Source organism: Coccinella septempunctata, chromosome 9 (assembly GCF_907165205.1).
Source record: "Coccinella septempunctata chromosome 9, icCocSept1.1, whole genome shotgun sequence".
In the NCBI taxonomy this organism is placed as follows: Eukaryota; Metazoa; Arthropoda; class Insecta; order Coleoptera; family Coccinellidae; genus Coccinella; species Coccinella septempunctata.
The window spans coordinates 13,002,207-13,024,988 of record NC_058197.1 but is presented as its reverse complement, the minus strand read 5'-3'; the positions used below and the strand labels follow the sequence as shown (position 1 = coordinate 13,024,988).

Genomic DNA, 22,782 nt, shown 5'->3' with positions numbered 1-22,782 from the left:
GCAAAAAATTCATCTTCCAGAGTTATTCTGTAACTGTTCTGGTCCTGAAATGATTATGTTCCAGTTTTGAGCATTTTCTTTAAAAGTATTTGGTTGATATTTCTTGAAGCAGATAGCTTTAAGTCTGGTCTAGATGAGAAGACTGGCAAAATCAAGTATTGAATCTTGCGGAACTTAAAACTCAAATACTTGTTGAAAATAAATAAATATACGTATACAAAATACATAATGAAGTGCCACCTTCTCGTAACCTTTTCTCCTGAGTTCAATAAATAAAATTTCCACCCCTTCTCCCAGATACAATTTCCATGTCACTGACTATCAACATGAAAACAAAATTCCAGTCGTTGCGAGGCCAATAAACCTCAATGTTATACCACCTAATAATGGATAGTTTGCCAGAGTTTTCCGGAGCTCATTCGCTGAAATTCCGACTTATAAGCACACCATGAAACTCGAATAAGGAAAATGTCGTTTGTAAATTCCGGTTGTAACTCTCGTCAAAACGAGGCATCTCATCATAATTCAAAAGTTGGAGGAACAGTATATGCGCGCATTGTGCCCTGGTGACCAGTTTGATATGATTTTTATTTCGAACAGCTTTCCATTCAACAAAGAGTGCCGTATAATAAGTACGTAATTTCGTTTGAAAAAAGTGGCGCCACTAAAATAACCGACGAGGAGTTTCAACGAACTTACTCTCGAACAATAAATTCCCTAAGGTTAGCATGCAATGAAATATACTACTATATTGTTCACTCCCATCTTGTTTTCACAAGTATTCACACTAATAACAATGAATGAGCTAACGCTGAAATAAGTGTGTGTGAAAAGTAATGATACAGTGTCCAACATGTCAGAAATATTCTTGTCTCAAGGGAAATTACAAACTGGCGAAGGTGCTAGTAAAGGTTAAAAACTCGTTTTCATTTCGGAAATCTTTTAATGGTATCAACTCTAAAAAAAATTAAATCAGCTTTCATTATTATGATTCAACATCTGGTGTTCTCTCCTTTATAACTTTTCTATACCAGTCAACTGAAGCTTTCTTGGTCCTTTTACGGTTTGGATCATTGAAGTCGACTTGGTATAAACCAAACTTTTCACTGAAATATTTCAAAAACCTTTTTAATTAATTGAATCGAATTTCAATTTGAGATATTTCAAGTAGGATCCACGCCTTTTCATATTTACTCTATTCAATCGACATAAAGCTTGTTCAAAGCAAAAAAGCACGTAATATTTGAAGAGCCCAAGTAGGAAATCCGGGATTTATTCGAGCGTGTCAGATTAATATAATACCTTGGAGAGTAACGTTACCAAAAATTAGACCTGTATATAGGGGAAATTGTCTAGGACAGCCTGTACTGAAAAAAAACGATCGATATGTGCATACTCGAGCATGTCAGATTAAGATATATGTGGTTGAAATGTATACATTCCCTCAATCTGTCAATTTGAGCGTGACAAAAATGTGTGAGAGAGCGTCAAACTTGCGAAAAAACGAGAGTGGTGGCTTTTTTCTTTTACTTATCGGATACAAGTAGGGTAGATGCAGTATCTTAAATTGACACGCTCGAGTATGTACACCGGAAATTTTTTTCATCTTTGAAAACCTGCCGACGTTTTCTCCATCTCTGAAAGTGACTCTTTTTTTTTGTTATTTAATCTTCAAAATCCACTAGGTCTCCATTACGCTCGAGTAAATCCATATTAAGCACTTTGGGCTCCCCAACTATAAAAAGTGATTTGAACTTCCTACTTTATCTTGATCAGAATATTCTTTATCTTTCATGATATGAGAATTTTTCTATAATAAATGTAAAAATCCATTTAGGACTTTATTTTATATCACTCCTCACCTATATCCTCTCATCCATTCAAAATTATCTAGTAAGCTCCAAACAGCATATCCTTTGACAGAAACTTTATCCTCTTCTATTGATAACGAAAGTTCGTTCAGATGATCCTAAAAGTGAATTTAATTCCATCAAGTTCTCATTATGAATATCCTTGTTATAAAACGTTACAAAGCCTATTCATCTAGGTTTTAAATCATACAAACAAAAAAACATTTCTAGTTTTTTGGTTAAATATGGACTTACCCTTAGATAACGTATTCTTTCTGTATCATTCGAAGTGCCTTCATCGGAAAAGCCATTCTCAGTGATGATAACATCGGGGCTGTCATACGAATCCTTGATCCATCTCAACAGATTCCTCAAACCTTTGGGATATCCCTATAAACAACATGAATAAATTCAATAGCGTGAAATGCTAATCAGAATGAATTCAGTCGCAGAACATCTGTCATTCACATGCCATTATTATGTACGCCAAAAGAAAAACCATCATTTCGGAGTAAAGTAGATGCTGACGTTTTTAAGTATCAGTAGTACTCAAGCGCCATCTACCTGGTCCATGTATGCAATTCACTTCTCTCTCCGCCAAGAATGAAATCAGCAACATAAGTCTAATGTCCAATTTCTCTATATTCAGTACGAAAGAGTGCTGTAATGATCTCCAATTTTCTGAGAAAAATTGGAGTTCGTTTTAGTGCATTCCTTTCATTACATATTTCCGCCTTTGAAAATATTTAATTCTCAAATATTCAGTACATTCATTCCGATAGGCAGAGTAAATGTAAAAAACCGTTTATCTGTGTTTAACGTTGTTTTTCCTGCATGCCGTTGAAGATTTCGACGTTGTGTTGCGAGTATTAGTGCTCTTAGGAATTAATTTTTAGTTTTCGTTTGTTTTCCGCGAGTGCCTGAAATAAAGGAGGTAGGTCCCCGTCTTTACCGTTCAGTTTCTTCATTAGACCTACACCGGTTACTTCTTTGACACTGCTGTACTGTATCGCTTTCTGTTATATTTTATCGTACTTTACCCTGTTTCGCGAATCTGACTTCTCCCTTCGCTATCAGTCATGGCGCGTAAGCCCTTGGGGTACTGAAGGGAAAGTCCCGTCAACCCCCCTGTTCGCGTTCCGCGTCATAAGTGTTGAATCCGAAATCTCTTCTTTTCTATCAGTCATGGTGCGTAAGCCCTTGGGATAGAGAATAAGAGATACCGCTCGTCGTCAGTGAAATCTCGTAGTTGCGCTCAAGATAGACCTTTTCTTCGCTATCAGTCATGGAGCGTCAGCCCTTGGGGTAGCGAGTAAAAGTCTCGAATAGATCCGCCCTGGTTGTGTTTCTTTCATTTCTGGAGAAATACAATTACATCCCGATACCGTATAGTAAGTCATTTCACTTGGCGAGGTCATCCTTAGTATCCATTTCGTCAGTTCTGGTTGGCGCATTCTATTGAACAACCTTTGATTTTTCACTGTACCCGGTATAAACTTTACGAAGTGCTCGTGACCGGATAGAATTTCCTGAAATACGAGAGTTGAGGCGGGCGTGAACTCATTATTCTACGGTTGTCCAGTCCAACAATGAAAATTGTTAATGGATAAAGGAGGAAATGAAGTGGCTACAACTCTACAACTTGCGAGGACAGTGGCCACAACACTGCGAGATCAAAGAAATATCTGGATCATAAGATAAAAAAGCTTCACCTCCTTACTGGATTCCTTACTGAAACTGACGAGCTTATTCTGTGGGAAAGAGTAAGAGGCACTTGGTGGCAGAATGCCTAGCCATTTCTAGGCAACGCAAAAATGCTTTGAACGAGAACATTGAAGGAGCTAGGAGGTAACATCCTTGAAGACATTTTATCAGATACTGGAGTTCATTAGAGTCCTCAAACTGTAGACGAAGCCAATGTAGTGGCGATTTTGAGGTCGCTGTGCAATGTAGGTGAAACCTGTTAAAATCCACAATCTACAATCATCTCCTTCTTTTACCTATGTCGCATTCTAACGGTCGATCTGCTGCCCATCTACCATTTGATATTGTTCGCAGATTATCTGATAACAGGACTATTCAATGCTAAACCAATGATATTCAATGATCAACTATTACATTACCTTCAGCCAAACTGACGCTGATCTCTGCCAATCCATCCCTTGGGACATTTTAGCACCCACATCATCCTGACTCATGTCGTCGTTCCTCGCCAAAAAAGTCGTATAGTAGTTCAACCCCATGAAGTCGTAGGTGCCTCTGATGTACTCGACCTCCTCCTTGGACAGCTCCGGTAACCTCGACCTCACGTGACCCTCCTTCCTGCTCCTGTCGCCGACCCTGGCTTTTACGATTTCCGGATAATCGCCGTCAGGATGAAAGATCGGATTGGCGACGATGCCAAACTATCGGGAAAAATGACAACGGTCTTGATCGGGGCATTTCGGATCTGATATAAAAGATTCTTATTGCCCGGCGGAACGGTTTATAACTTACCGTGAACTGTCGGGCCCTCTCTGCCGCCTCCAGGTCCTCCGAATCGTTGGTGGCCGGTTCTATCCAGGGCTTCTCGACGGTTATTCCTATTTGACCTTGGAAAAAATTACATTTACAAATCATACTAGGCAGAAACGGTAAACTATTAAAAGGTAGCAATTTAAACGCTAATTATATGTATAGCTGGCCACCAAGTGGACCAACAAGAATCTTGTTCTCATGAGCTGATCTCTTTTGTTGGCAATAAAATTCTACTGTGGTTCAACACCTCCACAAATATAACGCTGCTATGGCTTCCCAGGAAAAGAAGATCGTCTAAAGACAAGCAAGTGTTTTAGAGTCACCTGAATGACATAGCATGTACACTTGGTTTTCCCCTACGCGGCCATCTATTGCTTATGGTTTCTGGACTCTCACACGATCATAGTCGTGTTGATAGTTGTATGCAGCCTATAGCTTTTATAGGTTAAGCTCTTCTTTGGTTACTTAAAATCCTCAACTGATCTCTCGGTCTTCGGTGATAGGTTCTTGACCTTCTAGCTTCTTCCGTTGGATCGTAATCGACTAATCTTCGTAGTTCCTCATTTGGATGTTGTTTGGCTTTGTCGAATATCCTTTCCGCCTTTCTCTTCATAAATTCCGTAACTGGTTCCCATTCCAAGTCCTTGTAGATTTGTTTGTTCCTAACAAACCAGGGTACATCCATCGCCATTCTAAGGAGTTTATTTTCTGTGGCCTGTATTCTCTTGATGTGGGTCTTGACTGCGAAGCCCCATGCCGCCGATCCATAAGTGAGTTGTGGTCGCGCGATAGTTTCAATCATCTTGTTCTTATTCATATGACTTCTTCTGCCTATGAGTGGATAAAGTCTACTCATTGCGGCTTTTGTTTTATCAACAGCACATTTGATGTGGCTTTTCCATGTAAGTCCTCTGTCAAGCTTCACTCCTAGGTATGTTGCTTCATTTTTCCATTCAACCTCTTCTCCATCAACTTCAAGGTTTTCTTCCATCCTCAATCTTCTCTTTTGCAGTAATATTGCTTGAGTCTTTCTTCCATTGATTTGGATTTTCCATTTGATGCACCATTTGAGTAATTCATCTATGGCTTCCTACAGTCTCTGGTGTATGATCTCTGGGCGTCGATGTTTGAACGCTATCCCTGTGTCATCTGCGTACAAGCTCTGACTGCGTTGAATTCATGTTTTCAATTCCTGGGTGTCTCGGCGTTCCAAGCAACTATGGTTCATGCTGCAGAGCAACTGCTCATAGAGTCTAAAACATGGTCTATTCATAAAAGACCGAAAGATCAAAGAAGCCATGTTTGGAAAATACAATAATCCTCTGTCTTGAAATATGGGAAATTCATCATCATCATCATTGCTGCATCTGAGTCGGGCCCTCGTTACTTGAGTCTCAATTGTTGTACAACACGCGCGTTGCAAGACTTCTGTCGAAACTTAGTGGAGCCATCTGATTTGCATTATTTGTCTTAGATGACGTTGTTGCGTTTGTTCAAGCTGTTTAATATGTTGCCTGTAGGGCGTCCAGCTTTCGCTTCCGTAAAGAAGCGTTGGGAGGATCACTGCTTTGTAAACAGTTGTCTTGGTCTTCAGATTGAGGTCATGATTTTAAAATACTCTGTCCTTTACCTTCCAGAATGATGCCGAAATGATACGGTTGTGTATATCCGTGTCTAGGTTAGCACTAGTTATTAGGAGCTGCTAGCCATAAGTGCGCAGTCGTCTGCAAATTGAAGTTTCGTGATAAACTTTGTACTGGTTTTTGCTCTGAGGCGCTTCAGGTTAAATAGGCCTTCGTCAAATCTGAATCTTATTCCAACACCTCTTACAGGCATACTCATGTCAGCAATTATCGAGACAGCTATGGCGAGAATATTGAACAGTGAAGGCGCTAACACGCAGACTTGTTTTATTCCAGAGTTGGTTAAGAAATGGTCGGTTGTACTGACATTATGCTGTATTCTAGCTGTGTTGTTGGTATGGAGGCTCTTGCACACTGCTCTCATGATTTTCCATAGCGCTTTCCGGGAAATTCATACTCCTACAGAAAAAGGGGTTTTTCTTCTGAAGGAGAAATGCAAGATTAGAATATTTCGCTCTACTCTAGCCATTGCCATTGGATAATGAATGCCATAAAGAACATTTTTTGCCTTGTCTTGTTACTTGGGACACCTCGTATCAAAAGCTAATTCTAATTCTAAGTTAAGTGTAGTTAACTTCTCCGAATTCGTTGGACATTCGACTACGGTGCATGCAAACTTCACCAAAGTTGAATAATTAAAGGACTGCCGTGGAAAACCAGTGCTGAACCTGAACTTGAAAAGCGGAAATTGGTGCGATTGAAGTTCCATATCGATTTATGCAAGCGATTCACCCGCGCTGGAAAATTATTAACTCGAAGTGAGGTACCAATTGAAATTGAATAATGTTTCATTCGCCTGTTTTCAGTGTTGATGTTCATAGCTTTTGATTCGTTATATTTGAGAACGAACTGGTTAGGCAGCTCTCGAATGAAGTATGGCAATTTTCACCTCTTACTTCACAAAAAACACATACTTGCAGATACAGTGGAAAAAAATTAATAATCTAAACTAACCAAGCTGTTTTTTCCTGAAAACCTGATCGTACAGATGGTAAACCTTAGCATGTGCTAAGAGCCTGACGTTTTGACACAGATAATTTGCAATGCCAGGTTGGTTTATGAAGGGTGGTTCAGTATTGTCACCGTAGCCATAACACCAGGTATTGAAGGTTATCCAGTATTTCACCCTGTCTCCAAAATGGGTGAACAAGATCCTAGCATAGTCCTCGAAGTAATAGGCCATGTAAGGGTTGGTCCAACCGCCTAGTTCTTGCAGTCTGTAAAAGTGATTACTTGTGAAATATACATTCCTGAACCTCCGCAACTGATACCTTTTAAATTGAGCGCTTTTTCTTGAGAACAAATGAAAAATATTGAAGTTTGAAAGTTATTCTTCTCATATACGAGGATGTATTGATATCTAGTTAGCCTAGACCAGTTCCATGCATAAAAATAATATTGCGTTACCATAGCAACGAATAATAACTCATTAGAAGTGTCAGTGTGAAGTTTGTGATAAAAAAAGTAAACCAGATTTACGCAATAAATTAAAAGAAAGAAGATATCCTCCGAAATTGTGAAAATCGAAATATTGGAGTATCGAGCCATCATCATGTTTGAAAGGGTTAAGAGATAAGCAGATTTACGAAGATATGCTTAATACCCTTGGTGATCAATGTCCTTCGGATGTGACTGCAAGCTTCAAAAGAGGTAAATTTTTCATTGAAGATAATGACCGATCGGGAAGGCCTCTTTCTGTGTCAGTCACGCGTTTCATACGAACGCGTTCATCATTTAGTTCACGTCAATTTGGACATGAGAAAAATTGCTGCAAAATGGATCCCCAAATGTTTGAATGTTGACCAAAAGCATGCAAGGGTAGAAGCATCGCGTTCGATTTATGCTCAATTTGAAAAAGATGTAGACTTCTTAAACCGAATTGTTACTATGGATGAGACTTGGGTACATTTCTACGATCCAGAAACAAAGCAACAATCGATGGAATGGCGACACTCTGGTTCTCCAAGGCCTAAGAAATTTCGTGTCCAAAAATCTGCTGGAAAAGTCCTTGCTTCAGTTTTTCGGGATTGCCATGGAGATTTCTCCATCATCACGATTACGTGATTGATTTTTTGGATAAGGGTAGAACAAGAACCGGTGATTACTATTCGACATTACTGACCACTCTACGGGAAAAAAATAAAGAGAAAAGACTCGGAAAGCTATCCAAAGGTCCACCGACTATCTTCTCTTTCCTCAACTGAAAAAAAGTTTAAAAGGTCGTAAATGTTCTTCCAACGAGGAGGTAATAAAAGCTGTGGAGGTCTGGTTTGCAGAGCAAGAAGAAACATTTTCTGAAAGGTATAGAGACGTTGCAGGTTCGCTGTAATAAATGTATCCAATTAAGAAGAGAATATGTTGAGTAATAAAATATTTTGACATTGAAATTTTTGTCTGGTACTATAGTAGGCTAAGAGTTTTTCAATATAGCCTCGTATATATGGAACATGGAACCCTACATTTTCAAGATAGATATGGTTTGACAAATTCTCTAATGCCTAATTGAATTTTTGTTCTATTTTATCACAACGGCAATAATGGGTCCTTATGAGCAGCAATAGATTATGGTTCTTCTCATAGAGTTCGCTTTTTTTAAATTATATTGCTGACAAATAGACATCACTGCTTCTTGCAATATGTACTTCTTCTTTAAAGTGATAAATTCCTAATGACTAAATAACTTCATTTGAGTGCCTATAATAACCCTTGAATTTGATATAAATATTGAAAAAATGCCCTCAATTTGAAAGACCTTTTTAATGATAACCCTGGCAAGGCGATGTAAGGGAGGCATGTGCCAAAATTTTGCTCAAAAACAACCTACTTTCGTGGCAAATCCCTATGATAAATTGTTATCATTGGTTCTATCCCATTCCTCAGCAGCAAATTTATGATATCGTTATAGTAATTGATGGCGTGTATATTAATTTTATTGCTGTACCCCTCTGGAAGTACTCGGCTCCACGATATGGAGAAGCGATAGAAATTCACCCCCAAATATTTGAGAAGCTCGATGTCCTCCCTATACTTGTGGTATGAATCGCAGGCTATGTCAGCATTGGATTTGTTTTCTATTATGTAGGGATTTTTCTTGATGTGATAGTCCCAGACGTTCTCACCCTTTCCTAGAAAAGTAAACAATATTTCAATACATTTTGTTGTTGTACAGAATGAGGAAAAAGTGTAAAAGGAAATCCTGCCTTTATATGGCTTCTTGTTTTGGAGGAAGGCACTTGAATCTTATTTTTTTTTGGGAAACTGAACTGATGAATGCCAAAAGGATCGTCTCTTTAACCCTAATACTTCGACCCACTTCTCAGAGGGTGACCCATATTATTATTTGGATTGAAAATTAGCTCAAACTTAATTTCAAGTGTTTAGCACCCATGAGTTCTATCAGTATGAAATTATATCCACAAAACTCACCGTAAATATCTGCATTTCCTCCTTCTATTTGATAGGCAGATGTGGCAGCCCCAAACAAGAAAGTTGCAGGAAATTTTTCCGCATTGCTCCTTGAAATTAAATCAAAATTTTATGGTTAAGTTAATCGCTTATCAAGGAAATGTGTTTTCATATAACAGAAAATATTAAAAAATTAGTGATAAAAATTATGATGAAATTCTTTCAAATGATTTGATGTACTGTAAACAGAACTGTAGTGATCCATCAGAAATGATGAAACTTATCAGAAGAAACTCCAATAGCTTACTAATGAGCCCATGTTGCGACATAAATTTGATTCTTTTAAAATATTTTGTATGGAAAGGTGAAATATGGTAACCTATATCTTCGTGAATTTCGATACTAGTGAAAAACAACAAAAATTATTTTCTGGTTTGAAACCAAATTCATTAGCACTTCGGGCACAAATGAAGATAGTACTCACAGTATGTTCGTATAAATTGAAAGAACCAAGAACACAGATTTCAACATCTCAGAAACGATCACATTGGAAAATGTTCGATGATATTAGAAAATCTATCACACATTCTTGATAAGGTTAACCATACGCATCACGGAAATCTAGAGAAGATATATACGAGGATGTTGTTTCCATTGAAGATGATGACCGATCGGGAAGGCCAGTTTCTGTGTCAGTCCCCGAAAATATCGATGCAGTTCATGACATGATTTTATCAGACCGTCGAATTGGGCTAAAACGGATATCTGAAGCACTGAATATTTCATACAACACGTTCATCATATAGTTGACGTCGATTTGGAAAGGAGAAAAACTTCTGCAAAATGGATCCCCAAATGTTTGAATGTTGACCAAAAGCGTGCATCGCATTCGATCTGTGCTCGATTTGAAAACGATGTAGACTTCTTGAACCAAATTGTTACTATGGATCAGATTTGGGTACATTTCTACGATCCAGAAACGAAGCAAGACCTAAAAAGTTTCGTGTCCAAAAATCTCATGGAAAAGTTTTTGCTTCGGTTTTTGGGATTGCCATGGATTAATCATGATTGATTTTTTGGACAAGGGTAGAACAATAACCAGAGATTTCTATTCGACATTACTGACCACTCTATGGGAAAAAATTAAAGAGAAAAGGAGCGTTTTGTTTTCGCAGAACAACGCCAGGCGTTCTGCACACAAATATCATGTTGCCATGCAAAAAATTCGTGATTTAGGGTTTGAATTACTAGATCACCCTCCTTATTCACCAGATTTGACTCCATCCGACTATTATCTCGTTCCTGAACTGAAAAAAGTTAAAAAGGTCGTAAATTTTCTTCCAATGAGGAGGTAATGAAAGCTATGGAGATCAGGTTTGCAGAGTAAGAAGAAATATTTTTTTTAAAGGTCTAGAGACGTTGCAGGTTCGCTGTAATGAATGTATCCAATTAAGAGGAGAATATGTTGAGTAATAAAATATTTTGACATTGAAATTTACTTCGGTTCTATAGTAGGCTAAGAATTTTTCAATATATCCTCGTAGGTATACTTGTTGGAAAGAACATACCTAATTAAAGGTTGAAATTTGTTTAGGATTTTTAGTATTCACGTTCCATGAGTAATATCCATTGTTCAAAAATTTTACTCAGTGCATGGATTCCTACTTCATTTTTTGTTGTTACTACTTTTTAAAATATTTGTTTCATTCTTTTCATTATTGGGGTTTTTTTTATGTATTTGAGGCCAATAAAATACACTTTGGGAGTGATTGATGTTTTTGAAGTGTTCTCGAAAAAAAAGTCTTTGTCATAGAAATGAATGAATGAATTATCTGCAATTAAAATCCCATTTTTGCCAATTGAGACAACCCAACTACCACGGTATCAACTTCCGATATACATCCAAAACCGACAAATCTTCCAGTGTATGAACAGCTTTACAGATAAATAATGAAATATGAACACGAAGGTCGTAGTTCAAATCAATTCAGTATGAACTCTGTTATCGATTTCAATCTTGTTTATAAATAGAGAATTATTATTTCAGTATGAAATTTACTCGTGACATATATTCATCAATGTAACGAAAAATGAATCAATCTTGTTCTTTTTTCCGATTTGGCAGTAGCTATATGATGATTGATGGAATTCAAATTGATTCACGTACCATAATTCTCTAGACTTATCTGAAAAATCTAAAAAACCTGCAGTACACTTTGAATTATTGAAAAAAAGTACATAAAATCAACAATGAATCTTTCATCTTGAATACTTAATGTTCTGAAATCTACTACAAGATGTGAGAAGAGTTTGAAACAAAGTGGTGAACCTTTTTTTCAACTTTTATTTCAATCATGAAGTATTGAAAAGTTTCGAATTAAGAAAAAGTTTTATGACCCTTCAATCTGTCTGAGAGGAATTTTTTAGGCAGGCTCTCTACGAATTTTCAGGTGCGAAAGCACTCGAAGAAAGGCTTCAGGAAACTGGAGTTTTCCCGAATATCACATACAGCGGTGAATGAAAGAACTGAAATGAACTGCCGAAACTGAAAAGACAGTGCCGTCGGTAGAAGACATTTTGGATAATATTGTGGAATATTTTTTCTTAGTGGTATTCACGTCAAAGGAGAGCAGTTATGTAGTGATAAACGCTCGTATTCGAGCCCGTCAGTTAGATTAAGTAGAGTATCTTTTATAGAAATCAAGACGCCGCATCGAAGTACTCAAATACTAAATGTTTGTTACTTTCTTGAACATCAAATTGCCCCATCCATCCTCATCAATGAATTAAAGAAAAATTATTTAACTAGAATCTGAGGTACATGCTTTTCACTAACAACAAACAGTAAGATTTATAAGCAAGCAATTAACTCGAAGGGTTTTCGGTAAATACAGAAAAGAATATCTATCTGCCCCATCAATTCTCTATAAGAAGTATTACTTCCATTCCACACCACAATGACTTATCCAACAATTGGGAAATCACGAACAAAACGGCTTTTTGTTACGCCACTGGATACGTACGTGTAGAACATATGAGGCCAGTGTCTCTTTCACACTCGACTGTACTAATTGTTCTAGCTCAGCGCGAGTTTTGAGTGCTGAAACACTCTTCATGTTCTATGTATTCATTGAAGTGGGCTCAGGTAGTAGTTTGCACTTGATAATGATGACTTTCTGTTGTTTCTTCGACACCTACATCCTCTTTGATTTCGCGAAAAAGGACTACATGACGAAATTCATTCCTTTCAGGTCTGTACTCGGTTATTCTTGGGTTACGAATACACCTCAAAAACCATTTCGAGAATGATTAAAAGTAAACTACTCAATTAAAAGTAGACCACACAAAGAATCGATTTGAAGAATATGACAAACAGTATCTTTTTCGTTGCAGGTTCCAGAGTGAACCAGAACCGGCTCCTGGAATTCAGGGTGAGCTCAGAAGTTGGACATGCAGGGCAGGAGTTTAACGTTCGCAGCGCCACCTTGTGGGTGAAGGCGGATCTCGTACGGACCAGGGAACACAAATGTAGAACTCAAATATTCGTCTTCAAAATCATATCGCAGTTACCAGAATCTATCACACTTAGTTCACAAGTGAGTCGACCTAATATAGGACTTACGTGTATAATTTTGATATTTCAACTAGTGCTCGTGTGATTTGAATTAAACGGTGGTTTCCTCCATGAAGGAAAAAGTTCTGCATGAAAGTTTTGGTGTTAGGTACACTGCACAACAATTGAAGGTGATCAAGTCATAATGCGCATGATTCAAAAGTCAAATATGGGATTTTGCGCGGAATCGTCCATATTGGTCTGACGTGTGTTTTCACGCCAGCCTATAAGTTGGGGAGCCCAAGAGGGAAATTCGGGATTTACTCGAGAATGTCAGATTAATATAAGGGGAGATATCTCGGACCCTGTAGAGTACCTCTAACAAAAATTAGACCTGTATATAAGGGGAATTGTCTAGGATAGCCTGTCAGAGTATTAAAAAAAATACGATCATTGTACATACTCGAGCGTGTCAGATTAAGAGATGTATGGTTAATTACATGTCGAAAAGTATACATTCTCTTAATCTAACAATTTAATCGTGACAAAATTGTGTGGGAGAAGGCCAAACCTGCGAATAAAAACGTCACGTGTACATTCTCGAACGTGGTGGCTTTTTGTCTCATTTTGAAGCTAATGATTTAAGAATAACGAAAAAAATTTAATCTGACCGTTTCAACAAGCCGAAACAATTAGAATTGGCCAAAATGGCCACAAAAATCAGTTTTCCTTGAATTATCTCCTGTCCTGGGCTTCAAATTGTTTTCGCATTCATTATAAAACTTGTAGAGCATAAGATTTTCTACAAATTTTGTCCGAAGCAATTTTTTCTAAGTTTGAACGTTTTTGAGAGATATGGCGATGAATGTACATTAGACTGGGTTTCTACATTGACCTTGGCCTTTCGCATGTGTGGCTAAGCTCTTCGCCCTTATCGCCCTCTAACTCGAAAACGGTTGAGAGTATGCAAAATTGCCTCAGACAAAAGTTGTATAAAATTTGATTGTCTACAACTTTCATAATGAAAAGAGAGGTACAGGAAGAGAGTTGCCTTGTTATCATCCTCAAACTCAGATTAAGAAGAACCCCTGATTAGTGACAGATTAATGGGTCAACACTCTGCGACAACGAGATCAACTATCTGTATGAAAATCTGACACGCTCGGGTATGTACAAGAAACGATTTTTTTGCATTCTCAAAGGACCACTGTAACCTTACGTCACGTCCGAATTGTCATTCTCTTGAAAAGTAGCTTCCTTTGGGTCCAATTAACATATCCTCTAAAAATCGAACATGCTCGAATTTTTTTTTACATTTTCAACTCTTCCGTGCTGTTAGCCCCACCACGCAAAATGTCAGTTTAACATGAATTTATTATCAGAGACACGTAGGGCATATACAGTATCTTAATCTGACACGCTCGAGTATGTACACCTGACGATTTTGTTTTTTACATCTTTGAGAACCTGCAGACGCTTTCCCCACCGCTGAAAGTGCATACATCATAGAACCTTTTTTTCTTTCTACCATCTAATCTTCAGAATCTACTAGGTCTCCACGACGCTCGGGTAAATCCCGATTCAGTATCGTCAACATCGATTTCGCGCAAAAACCATCATGCGAATTATGACATTGACCCACGTCACGTCAAAGTAATCTGTATATGCACCTGTATGAATTTTAACATTCTCGTTTCCTCAGGACTTCAACAGAGCAATGTCAGAGCCCATCACCCTGGCGCTGGACGAATCAAGAAGCGGCTGGCAGAAGCTGAATGTCACCAGCATAGTGTCAAAGTGGCTGTCAGAGTCGCGAACCGAAAAGCTGCAACTTCTCGTCGATTGCAGCTGTTGCGGCCATTGGCACGTCCACATATTCAATAGAGAAATCGATAAAATAAGCAATAAGAACCGTCCATTTTTGGTGATCCGCACGGATCCAAATTCGGCCAAGAGAGTGAGGAGGAGAGCGATAGATTGCTCGGCTGAGAGTGGGAATCAATGTTGTAAACAAAGGTGAGTGCTCGCAAAGTACTATTTTCGAGATTTCTTTCGCACTCAATAATCCTATAATTATTGTTACCAAATATGTTCTTTCTTTCTAGGTTCTACGTGAGCTTCAAGCAGCTAGGCTGGGAGGACTGGGTGATAGCGCCGCCTGGTTACTACGCCAACTACTGCAGAGGAGACTGCGGCCACCCTAGGACCCCAGACACCTACAACAATTTCCATACGCATGTGATAGAAGAGGTCAGGAAGACCCACCATCTCAGTGGTATGCAGCCATGCTGTGCGCCATTGAAATTCTCGAGCATGAGCTTGATTTACTACGGACCAAATTTGGATGTGATCAAGAGGGACATGCCTAAGATGGTGGTAGATGAGTGCGGTTGTCCGTAGACGATTGGTCGTTAACGAAATTAAAGATATTGATCTCGCTTGTAGAGTTGACTCTGTCATTCGATGTCTCGGGAAAAGGTTACGAATATTTAAACCTCAAGCGTGAAAAAGAAAGATTTCTACCTGTAATCTCTTTTAGAAGTTTAGTTTGAACCTTCAACTAGCTGAAGGAATCATCAGTGAGTCTATTTGTTCACTTTTTTGGCTATAGCATCAAAAATAGAGAGGCACCATTGAGAAATTGTCACATGGTTGCGCCACCTATCGCCAGGTAGCGGATGTCCTACCCAGGCCACACCTGCCGTTTCTAGATTTCTGTAAAATGGATATGAACTTCCCGATAGTGAATCGCCATACTACATTCCTGAACAGAAAAATTTTTCACCAAATTCATTTGAAAGTAACTTTTCCAGTTGTGCATCGATTTTGTTGTCTCTTTGTAGCCTATTTCATCTTGTTTATCACCTGATGTCGAGCCTGCAGGAATTTCAATTGAATTTGATGGTATACAAGGTAGATCTGAAAGTTGTGAACACCCTGAGGAGGTAATTAGTGACGCCATGATGGGTCTCTAAATGAGTTTTGGAAGCCTGATCTTCTCTTAACATTTTCCTGTTTAATTCACGTCAATAGCTCCTTCCTGAAAGGAAATTATTATTATTATTGTTGAACTCTTTATTACTTTAAAATAAGTTTAATACATTTTTATAGAATTGTGCAAAAGGTGGACATATCGCCATGCAATTTCTTCCTGCCAACCAGAAAGTGAATTTCAATATTAGTCACACATGTTCATTTGACAATGAAAAATAGACCCTGTATAACAGATTTTGAAGATTTCATCGGTTATTTGAATTTTCTCCACTATTTCCTCAAGCAGACATTCGAATTGCCTCACCCTTTTTGAAAATTCTTAGGAGTAAATAATGATAAAAAAATAAAAGAGTGAAAAAACGCATGACAATAAAAACAACTCGGCGATAGAATGACTAGAGTCAACTCTGAATCGAAACATAAAAACACGAATTATCCGATAGTTAAATAAATAAACTCTAAATAATTTAACGAGAATATTGGAGTGCATTTTGTTACCATTCTTATTCCGTTGTGGCGAAATGTGTTGTGACTCGAAAAGTGAAGCATTATTTTTGAAATGGAAATTCAACGTTTTTATCTATGGAAATAATATATTACATCAAAAATACACGAAGGTACAATTTTACATAAATAAGAAGTAAGAACACTAAATTTTGTAAGCAATAGCCTTGAGTACTGAATGAGAATTGACGAAATGCTTTGGACATATGCTTGAAAAGATAATATTCAGCTTTGAGTGCCGTTAAAATCTGTAACATATGCAGAAAACCCATTTTACTTCATTTCCTGTAAAAGTACGGTTCCTAAGCAGGATTTCCAAATATATAAATCGTTTCAATATTACAAGAACAACCAAGAAAATTCACCAGTTATAGATTATAATGTCTAGAACATAATTCTTATTCAGCATCTCTAAAAATATTCTCTTGAATGTAACCAGGCCTAAATCTGTTTCATTTTGTTCTTCTGAAGTTTCTTGGGATTGAAGTTAAGCGATTTCATAATGTCGTTGATAATAAATTAACGACAACTTGCATTTTGAAAGGAATGGCATAATCCACGAAAATAATTCATTTTTCAACGAAAGATTGGCATGTAGAAATATTTGTAACTTTGATCTCTTGAAATTATCACGAATTTTGTAAAACGTATGGCTAAATATACATATTTTCAGAGATTCATTCCCCATTTCAGAATACATTCCTATTATAAATGTGATCTTTCTTATGTTTGTGATATTTTATTTACCAAGTTATTCTGTGATTTTTAATGTTTAATTATAGGAAGATGTAAAAAGCACAAGTATATACTTTTAATAATTCGCTGTAAATTCGCTGTTTTTTATCGCTTATTTTCGTTTCCTTTTAGTGAAAGCTGTTAGGGATGTTTCAGTTGACGAAGTTCTTGAAGTTCACTGGATTTTTTGTCAATTAACGAGTATCCTTCGAACGAGACAGCTTTCACTGAATTTTGTTTAGGAGAATTTAGATAAATTCCAGATAACGGATACAAAATGGTAGAGAAAAGAGTGAGATTGGTAGAGAACTGAGGAAAGTAAGTATGAAATTAATGAACTTCTCGGAGTGTACCACACATTCAGTATTGAAAAAAAGCAAACTTATTTTTCTATTTTGAATTGGTGTATATGGAAATTTTTATATATAGCTCACTGCCTTGAAATTGTTACTTAGAATAAAAATGATAACTGACAATAAGCTTATGGAGATCAGAATAATCAAGTTTACCCTTGTCCATTTGTCTTGCTCTTACAATTATAACGAAATAAAGATAAATGTATACTATAAGTTCGTTCGCCTAAAGCTAGTCCCTATTATATCCTTAGAACAATAGCTTCAATATATGGAATAACTTTGTGAGGAGAGTTGGCTGGTACTTAATAATACCTTAATATTTTCAGCAAAGGATGATTTATCTCATTTCAGTTCATCCTTCTAATTCTGCTTATCTCTTTATTCTAAACGAGGAACTCTTCGTTCATATGTATATTTAATAATTATTATTATTATTGAACATTCATAGGTCGCTGACTATCATAAAATTTCGAATTGTTTTAACTGAAAATGGATCAATTAAAGATTTTTCAATCATGACATATTTTGGTATTCTTAAATTGAACGAAATCATTTCAGTGTCCATTTAATGGTTGATTTATTTTCGAATTCCTAGATCATATTCTACTCACATCCATTATACAATAGTAATCAGAAGACACAGGTTTTCTGTTCAGTATATTTCATTCATTTTGATGTAATAATAACTATCAGCCAGTTCTCTTTGATAGCACATGGAATTATACACGAAGTTGGATTAAAGATATATATTATGCCTCATTTAACGAAATAATCGATTGAATATTGTTGATAAGTCTTCTCAAATGTTGTCAATAATATGCCTGTGCTCAGTTGGTCTGTAACTTTCTCATTTGAAAAAATCAATTATTTTCGATATTACGATGAAATATTTATGAATTGGACAGCCTATTTTTCATCATCGTTATGAAAATTCACTATTTCGTTTATTAGGATTTTATAATAAAAGCATGTTTTCGAAAATACTAACGAATATTATAATTCTATTTTTCCAATCAGAAAATCAGCAATAATGAAATTTGTTTTTGTATATAAACTGAATTTGATATTTTTGCAAATTAATAATTGAAATTATAGGAAAGAAATATGGTTCCCTATGTAAAACATGTCAATAATATAGTTTACCTTATCTGGTGAAATACGAAATTTTATTCTTTTAATTTTTCCTTTCTTTTCATTATTGAAACCATTTCTGCATATTGAATCAGACTGAAATCTTCAGATATAAGAATTTTTTTGGATATCCTGACATGTTTATATATCGTACATCTTATCAATCACTTATAATCAATATATTCTGAGCAATAATAAGAAGGTCAAGATATGAATGATGCTTTAGGCTCTTACATTTGTGGATTATTTCTTTCAGTATTACAAACTTACAAAGCCAATTTTGAAATTTTTTTATGTACAACTTTCATTTGAAAAAACTTGGAAATGTTTCCCATCTTATGTGAAATATTCGAATAAAATGAAATATAAAATTGTAATGTTGTTTATTTTTAATTCAACCTTTATTGAAGTTTCATTTCATATGAAACTGAAATCCGAATTCTTTTTTATAGAGAGCTCCATTTCCGCAATTTTTTTCAATGGAGTTATCAACAAGAATATAAGAAAGGACGAATTGGAAATATATAAGTTTAGACCTTTCTTGCATCGACCTATACACAAGGTGTTCCTGTATTGGAGGTACAAACGAAAAGAGCAGATTCTTCGAGTAATTTTAAGAAAATATAGTCTCATGAACATGGGACAGCAAACAATTCGTTTTCGAGATACAGGGTGTCAAAGTTTTGAAGGTTTTTCCTTATATTATTTACACTTCACAAGATATTCAACTGAAATTTGGCATAAATATTATGATTGATAGTTCACACCATGCGACATGCCAATTTCGATAGGGACTCTACAGGGGGATATTTTTTCACACTGTGAGTGATCTATACATGGAATAGTTAATGGGGGCATCTCTAACGCATTGTTAAATTATTTTGGATATTTAATCAAGAGAAGACCCTTATCTAATGAAAAGTATTGGGAAAAATTATTGTTCTAAGATCCAAGCAGCTATCAGCGTGTTCTGTACAAGCATGTGTGACCAGTGTGGTTATTAATGGTGACTTAAAATTGGTGTTTTTCTCATTTTGTCTTAATTCGCCTTTCTATTCATTAAAATATTCGTTTGCGATCATAGAATCAAAGAAATTGATTGTTTGACTTTTTTGTACGTCACCAGTCACCACTGGATGTAAAATGATGAAATCGCCTGTAACGAATAGCCGTTCAACGATCTAGTCTAGCTTCCCACGATTTTTATGGGCCAGATAGAACAATAAAGGCACCGAAATCGTCTTTCGTTCATTTTGCTCCTATTATTCAAGTTCGTTCATCGTAGAAGGCATATATCATTTACATTTCCTCCAGAAGTAATTTCAATATCCATTTCCGTAGTTGACAACTTGCCAAGAGGGCTGAATATGAATAAATCCGGTATTTCATTTTTATTTATTCCTCCCTAGAAATGATTGGTCTGCGTGGAATGACTCTTTAGTTCTTTATCGGTCTCGCTTTCTGTTCTGACTTTTTATAAAGATGCTTTTGGTCGCGTCATCGAGCGATCCAGCTTTTCGTTCTCATATATAGACTGAGTGAAAAAACAGCCCAAAATTCATCTTCGGTATTTAATATAACAGAATTCTCATTTTGAATAACCCAAGGAAATCTTCGAAAACTATGAAGAATTTTCTTATAATAATTTTATATTACGAAAATAGAAAGTATGGGACGTTTTTGATTTTCAATATGTCGAATGAGAAGATGTCTATCTATTTCGAGAATTATTCATTCGAGTGATGAATATGCTGGAAAATGTCTTCGAAAAGCCGTGAATATTTCACCAGGAATTTTTGATTGGCCTCAAATTGTTCGGATTTTGTTGTAATAGAATGAAAGAAATGGTTTATCTTCATTACAAGAAATTACACTGCACAAAAAAATTAACGCACATTATGGAAATCTGAAATTTATTCTACAACTGAAGGTGTTCTCAATGATAATTATTTTTATCAGAATTATGCATGCATATGTTATCCACTTCCAACGCTTATCTTCAATACCGATGTTTTTCCCAGCAGGAATAAAAAAAGATGATATTATCAGATTTTGAATGTATTGGCTCCATTCTAAAATCAGTTGTTCTCGATCAATTCTAGTGATCAATAGTTTTTCTTTCGTTTGATTTTCTACGATCGATCGCTATGCAACTCGAAACACGCAATTCGACCCAAGAGGAATGTGCCCAAGCGGTAGTTTTGCGAGAAGAAGGGTGGACATACACAAGAATTGCAGAAAGGTTTGGATTTTCCCATACATGTGTCCAGAATGTTGCAGCGATTCAGGGAGACAGGTTTGAATGTCCGAAGACCAGGACAGGGTAGACCACGGGTAACAACTGCCATTCAAGAACGTTACTTGAGAGCTTCTTCGTTGAGACAACGGTTTGCAACCGCTCGCCTCCTTCAAATTCAGCTTGAGCAAACTCATGAGGTGCAAATTAGCACTCAGACAATAAGAAATCGCCTCAGAGAATATGATTTAAGGCCTCGCGTCGCGGCAAGAGGCCCAGCTCTTACCCCAGCCCATCGAAGGGCGCGTTTGGATTTTGCGAGAGAGCATATCAATTGGGAAGAGGCCGATTGGGAAAGACTTCTCTTCACAGATGAGTGTAGATTCTGCCTCTACCATTGTTATCGACGTTCCCTTGTATAAAGACGTCCACATGGAAGATATGCTAAATGCAATTGGTGAAAATTTCATTTTTATGGACGATAATGCCAGATCCCATCGTGCGCGCATCGTTCAGGAGTACCTTGAATAGGTTGAAGTCTCTCGAATGGAATGGCCGGCAAGAAGTCCAGATCTCAATCCGATTGAGCAGGTTTGGGACAACCTCAATAGAAGGCTGAGGAGTTCAGAAAATCATCCAGCCACTCTTAATGACTTAGGAATCCAACTCGGAGAAATCTGGGAAGGATTAGATCAGAACATTTTAAGATCACTCATTTTGAGTATGAACCGTCGTTGCCGAGCTGTAATTAGCGCAAGGGGTGGAAATACCAAGTATTAAATCACTTATCAGCATTTCAGTACATATTTTGAAAATTGTTCATTTCTCTTCTTTCACCTAAGATTCGTTGAAATCCTGAATTTTTCTTCCATTAAATGTGTCTTGTTTCGTTCAAAACCTTCCCGAGAGAACATAAAAATAAGTTATAAAGTCAATGTAGAGTTAACTTACATTAAAATTGAGATTTTCAGAATGTGCGTTAATTTTTTTGCGCAGTGTATTATTGAAAGTGCTACTAACTTTGTCAGAAAAAAAGCTTTACAATACAAAATTACGATATAGGTACCTCACAGGCTATAAATGAATAGTTACGAATAGTTTTGAGGGATGATTCTATGTCTAAAATAGTGTTGGTCTCTCATATAATTTTTTTTTGCATAGATACGTAGATGCTTGCCGTACAGTTTTTGTACAGTGACTATACTGCAATCAATGTGCCGCTTGCTGAACAGTTTCTGCACAGTGACTGCTGCATTCAAAGTGCAGCTTGCCGTACAGTTTTTGTACAGTGACTACTGCTTTTAAAGTACAGCTTGCTGTACAGTTTCTGCACATTACTGCTGCATTTGAAGTGCAGCTTGCTGTACAGTGATTGCAATACCATACAGTTTGTACTGTACAGTACTGGCAGGAATTAAATCAAGCAGACATTCTATGGAAAAGTGGATTAGGTAGAGCAAAACATATGTTCCATTCCGTAGGCATCTATTTTTAGTAATAAATTAAAAAGAAAGGGTATAAATTACATCGAATTATAATCCTTATTTCTCAGTTGACCCAGCTTTCCTAGCAATTCTCCTGAGCTCAGCTGTCTCTGGATCGTAGGTATAGATTGGGCCCTGGATCGGTTCTACGTCTTCGTATTTGATTTTGGCGTAGTAGGCCATGTTTTCTAGGTCATCTTTGGTGGCGAACGTTACTTTTTGCAGGAGACCAGAAGGATGGAAGACGTAGTAAGCTCCCTGTTCACCATCCTTCAATTTTTCGCTCAAATTCTCAGCTTCGTTCTCTTCAGTGCTCACTTCAGTGGTTGTTGGAATTTCCGTGGTGGTAGTTTCTGCAGTCTCGGTGGTTGTGG

General features: G+C 36.9%; 2 protein-coding genes across 2 annotated transcripts in view; one reads left to right on the top strand and one right to left on the bottom strand.

Moving 5' to 3' along the window:
* LOC123320172 (inhibin beta chain-like) overlaps positions 1 to 19,065 on the top strand; it is a 37,093-nt gene extending 18,028 nt beyond the window's left edge. The window contains exons 2-5 of the mRNA XM_044907375.1: positions 12,809 to 13,011; positions 14,671 to 14,984; positions 15,074 to 16,970; positions 17,011 to 19,065. Coding sequence (XP_044763310.1) covers positions 12,809 to 13,011; positions 14,671 to 14,984; positions 15,074 to 15,368 — 812 coding nt within the window. The 3' untranslated portion in view covers positions 15,369 to 16,970; positions 17,011 to 19,065. The remainder of the gene's footprint in view (positions 1 to 12,808; positions 13,012 to 14,670; positions 14,985 to 15,073; positions 16,971 to 17,010) is intronic.
* LOC123320171 (myrosinase 1-like) lies at positions 924 to 10,059 on the bottom strand. The gene is made up of 9 exons (XM_044907374.1): positions 9,900 to 10,059; positions 9,437 to 9,525; positions 8,835 to 9,135; positions 6,965 to 7,227; positions 4,347 to 4,441; positions 3,974 to 4,255; positions 2,106 to 2,240; positions 1,863 to 1,969; positions 924 to 1,106 (listed from the first exon to the last, which is right to left on the bottom strand). Exons 1-9 carry the CDS (start codon positions 9,944 to 9,946, stop codon positions 986 to 988), a joined length of 1,440 nt encoding a protein of 479 aa, XP_044763309.1. The 5' UTR covers positions 9,947 to 10,059; the 3' UTR covers positions 924 to 985.
* Positions 19,066 to 22,782: the final 3,717 nt, after the last annotated feature.

Coding starts and splice junctions, on each gene's coding strand:
- LOC123320171 (XM_044907374.1), bottom strand. CDS start 9,946: ATGTTGAAATCTGTGTTCTTGGTTCTTTCAATTTATACGAACATACT. Junction 4,442..6,964: donor TTTCAGGAAAAAACAGCTTG/GTTAGTTTAGAT, acceptor ATTTTTTCCAAG/GTCAAATAGGAATAACCGTC. Junction 4,256..4,346: donor AGAGGGCCCGACAGTTCACG/GTAAGTTATAAA, acceptor TTTTCCCGATAG/TTTGGCATCGTCGCCAATCC.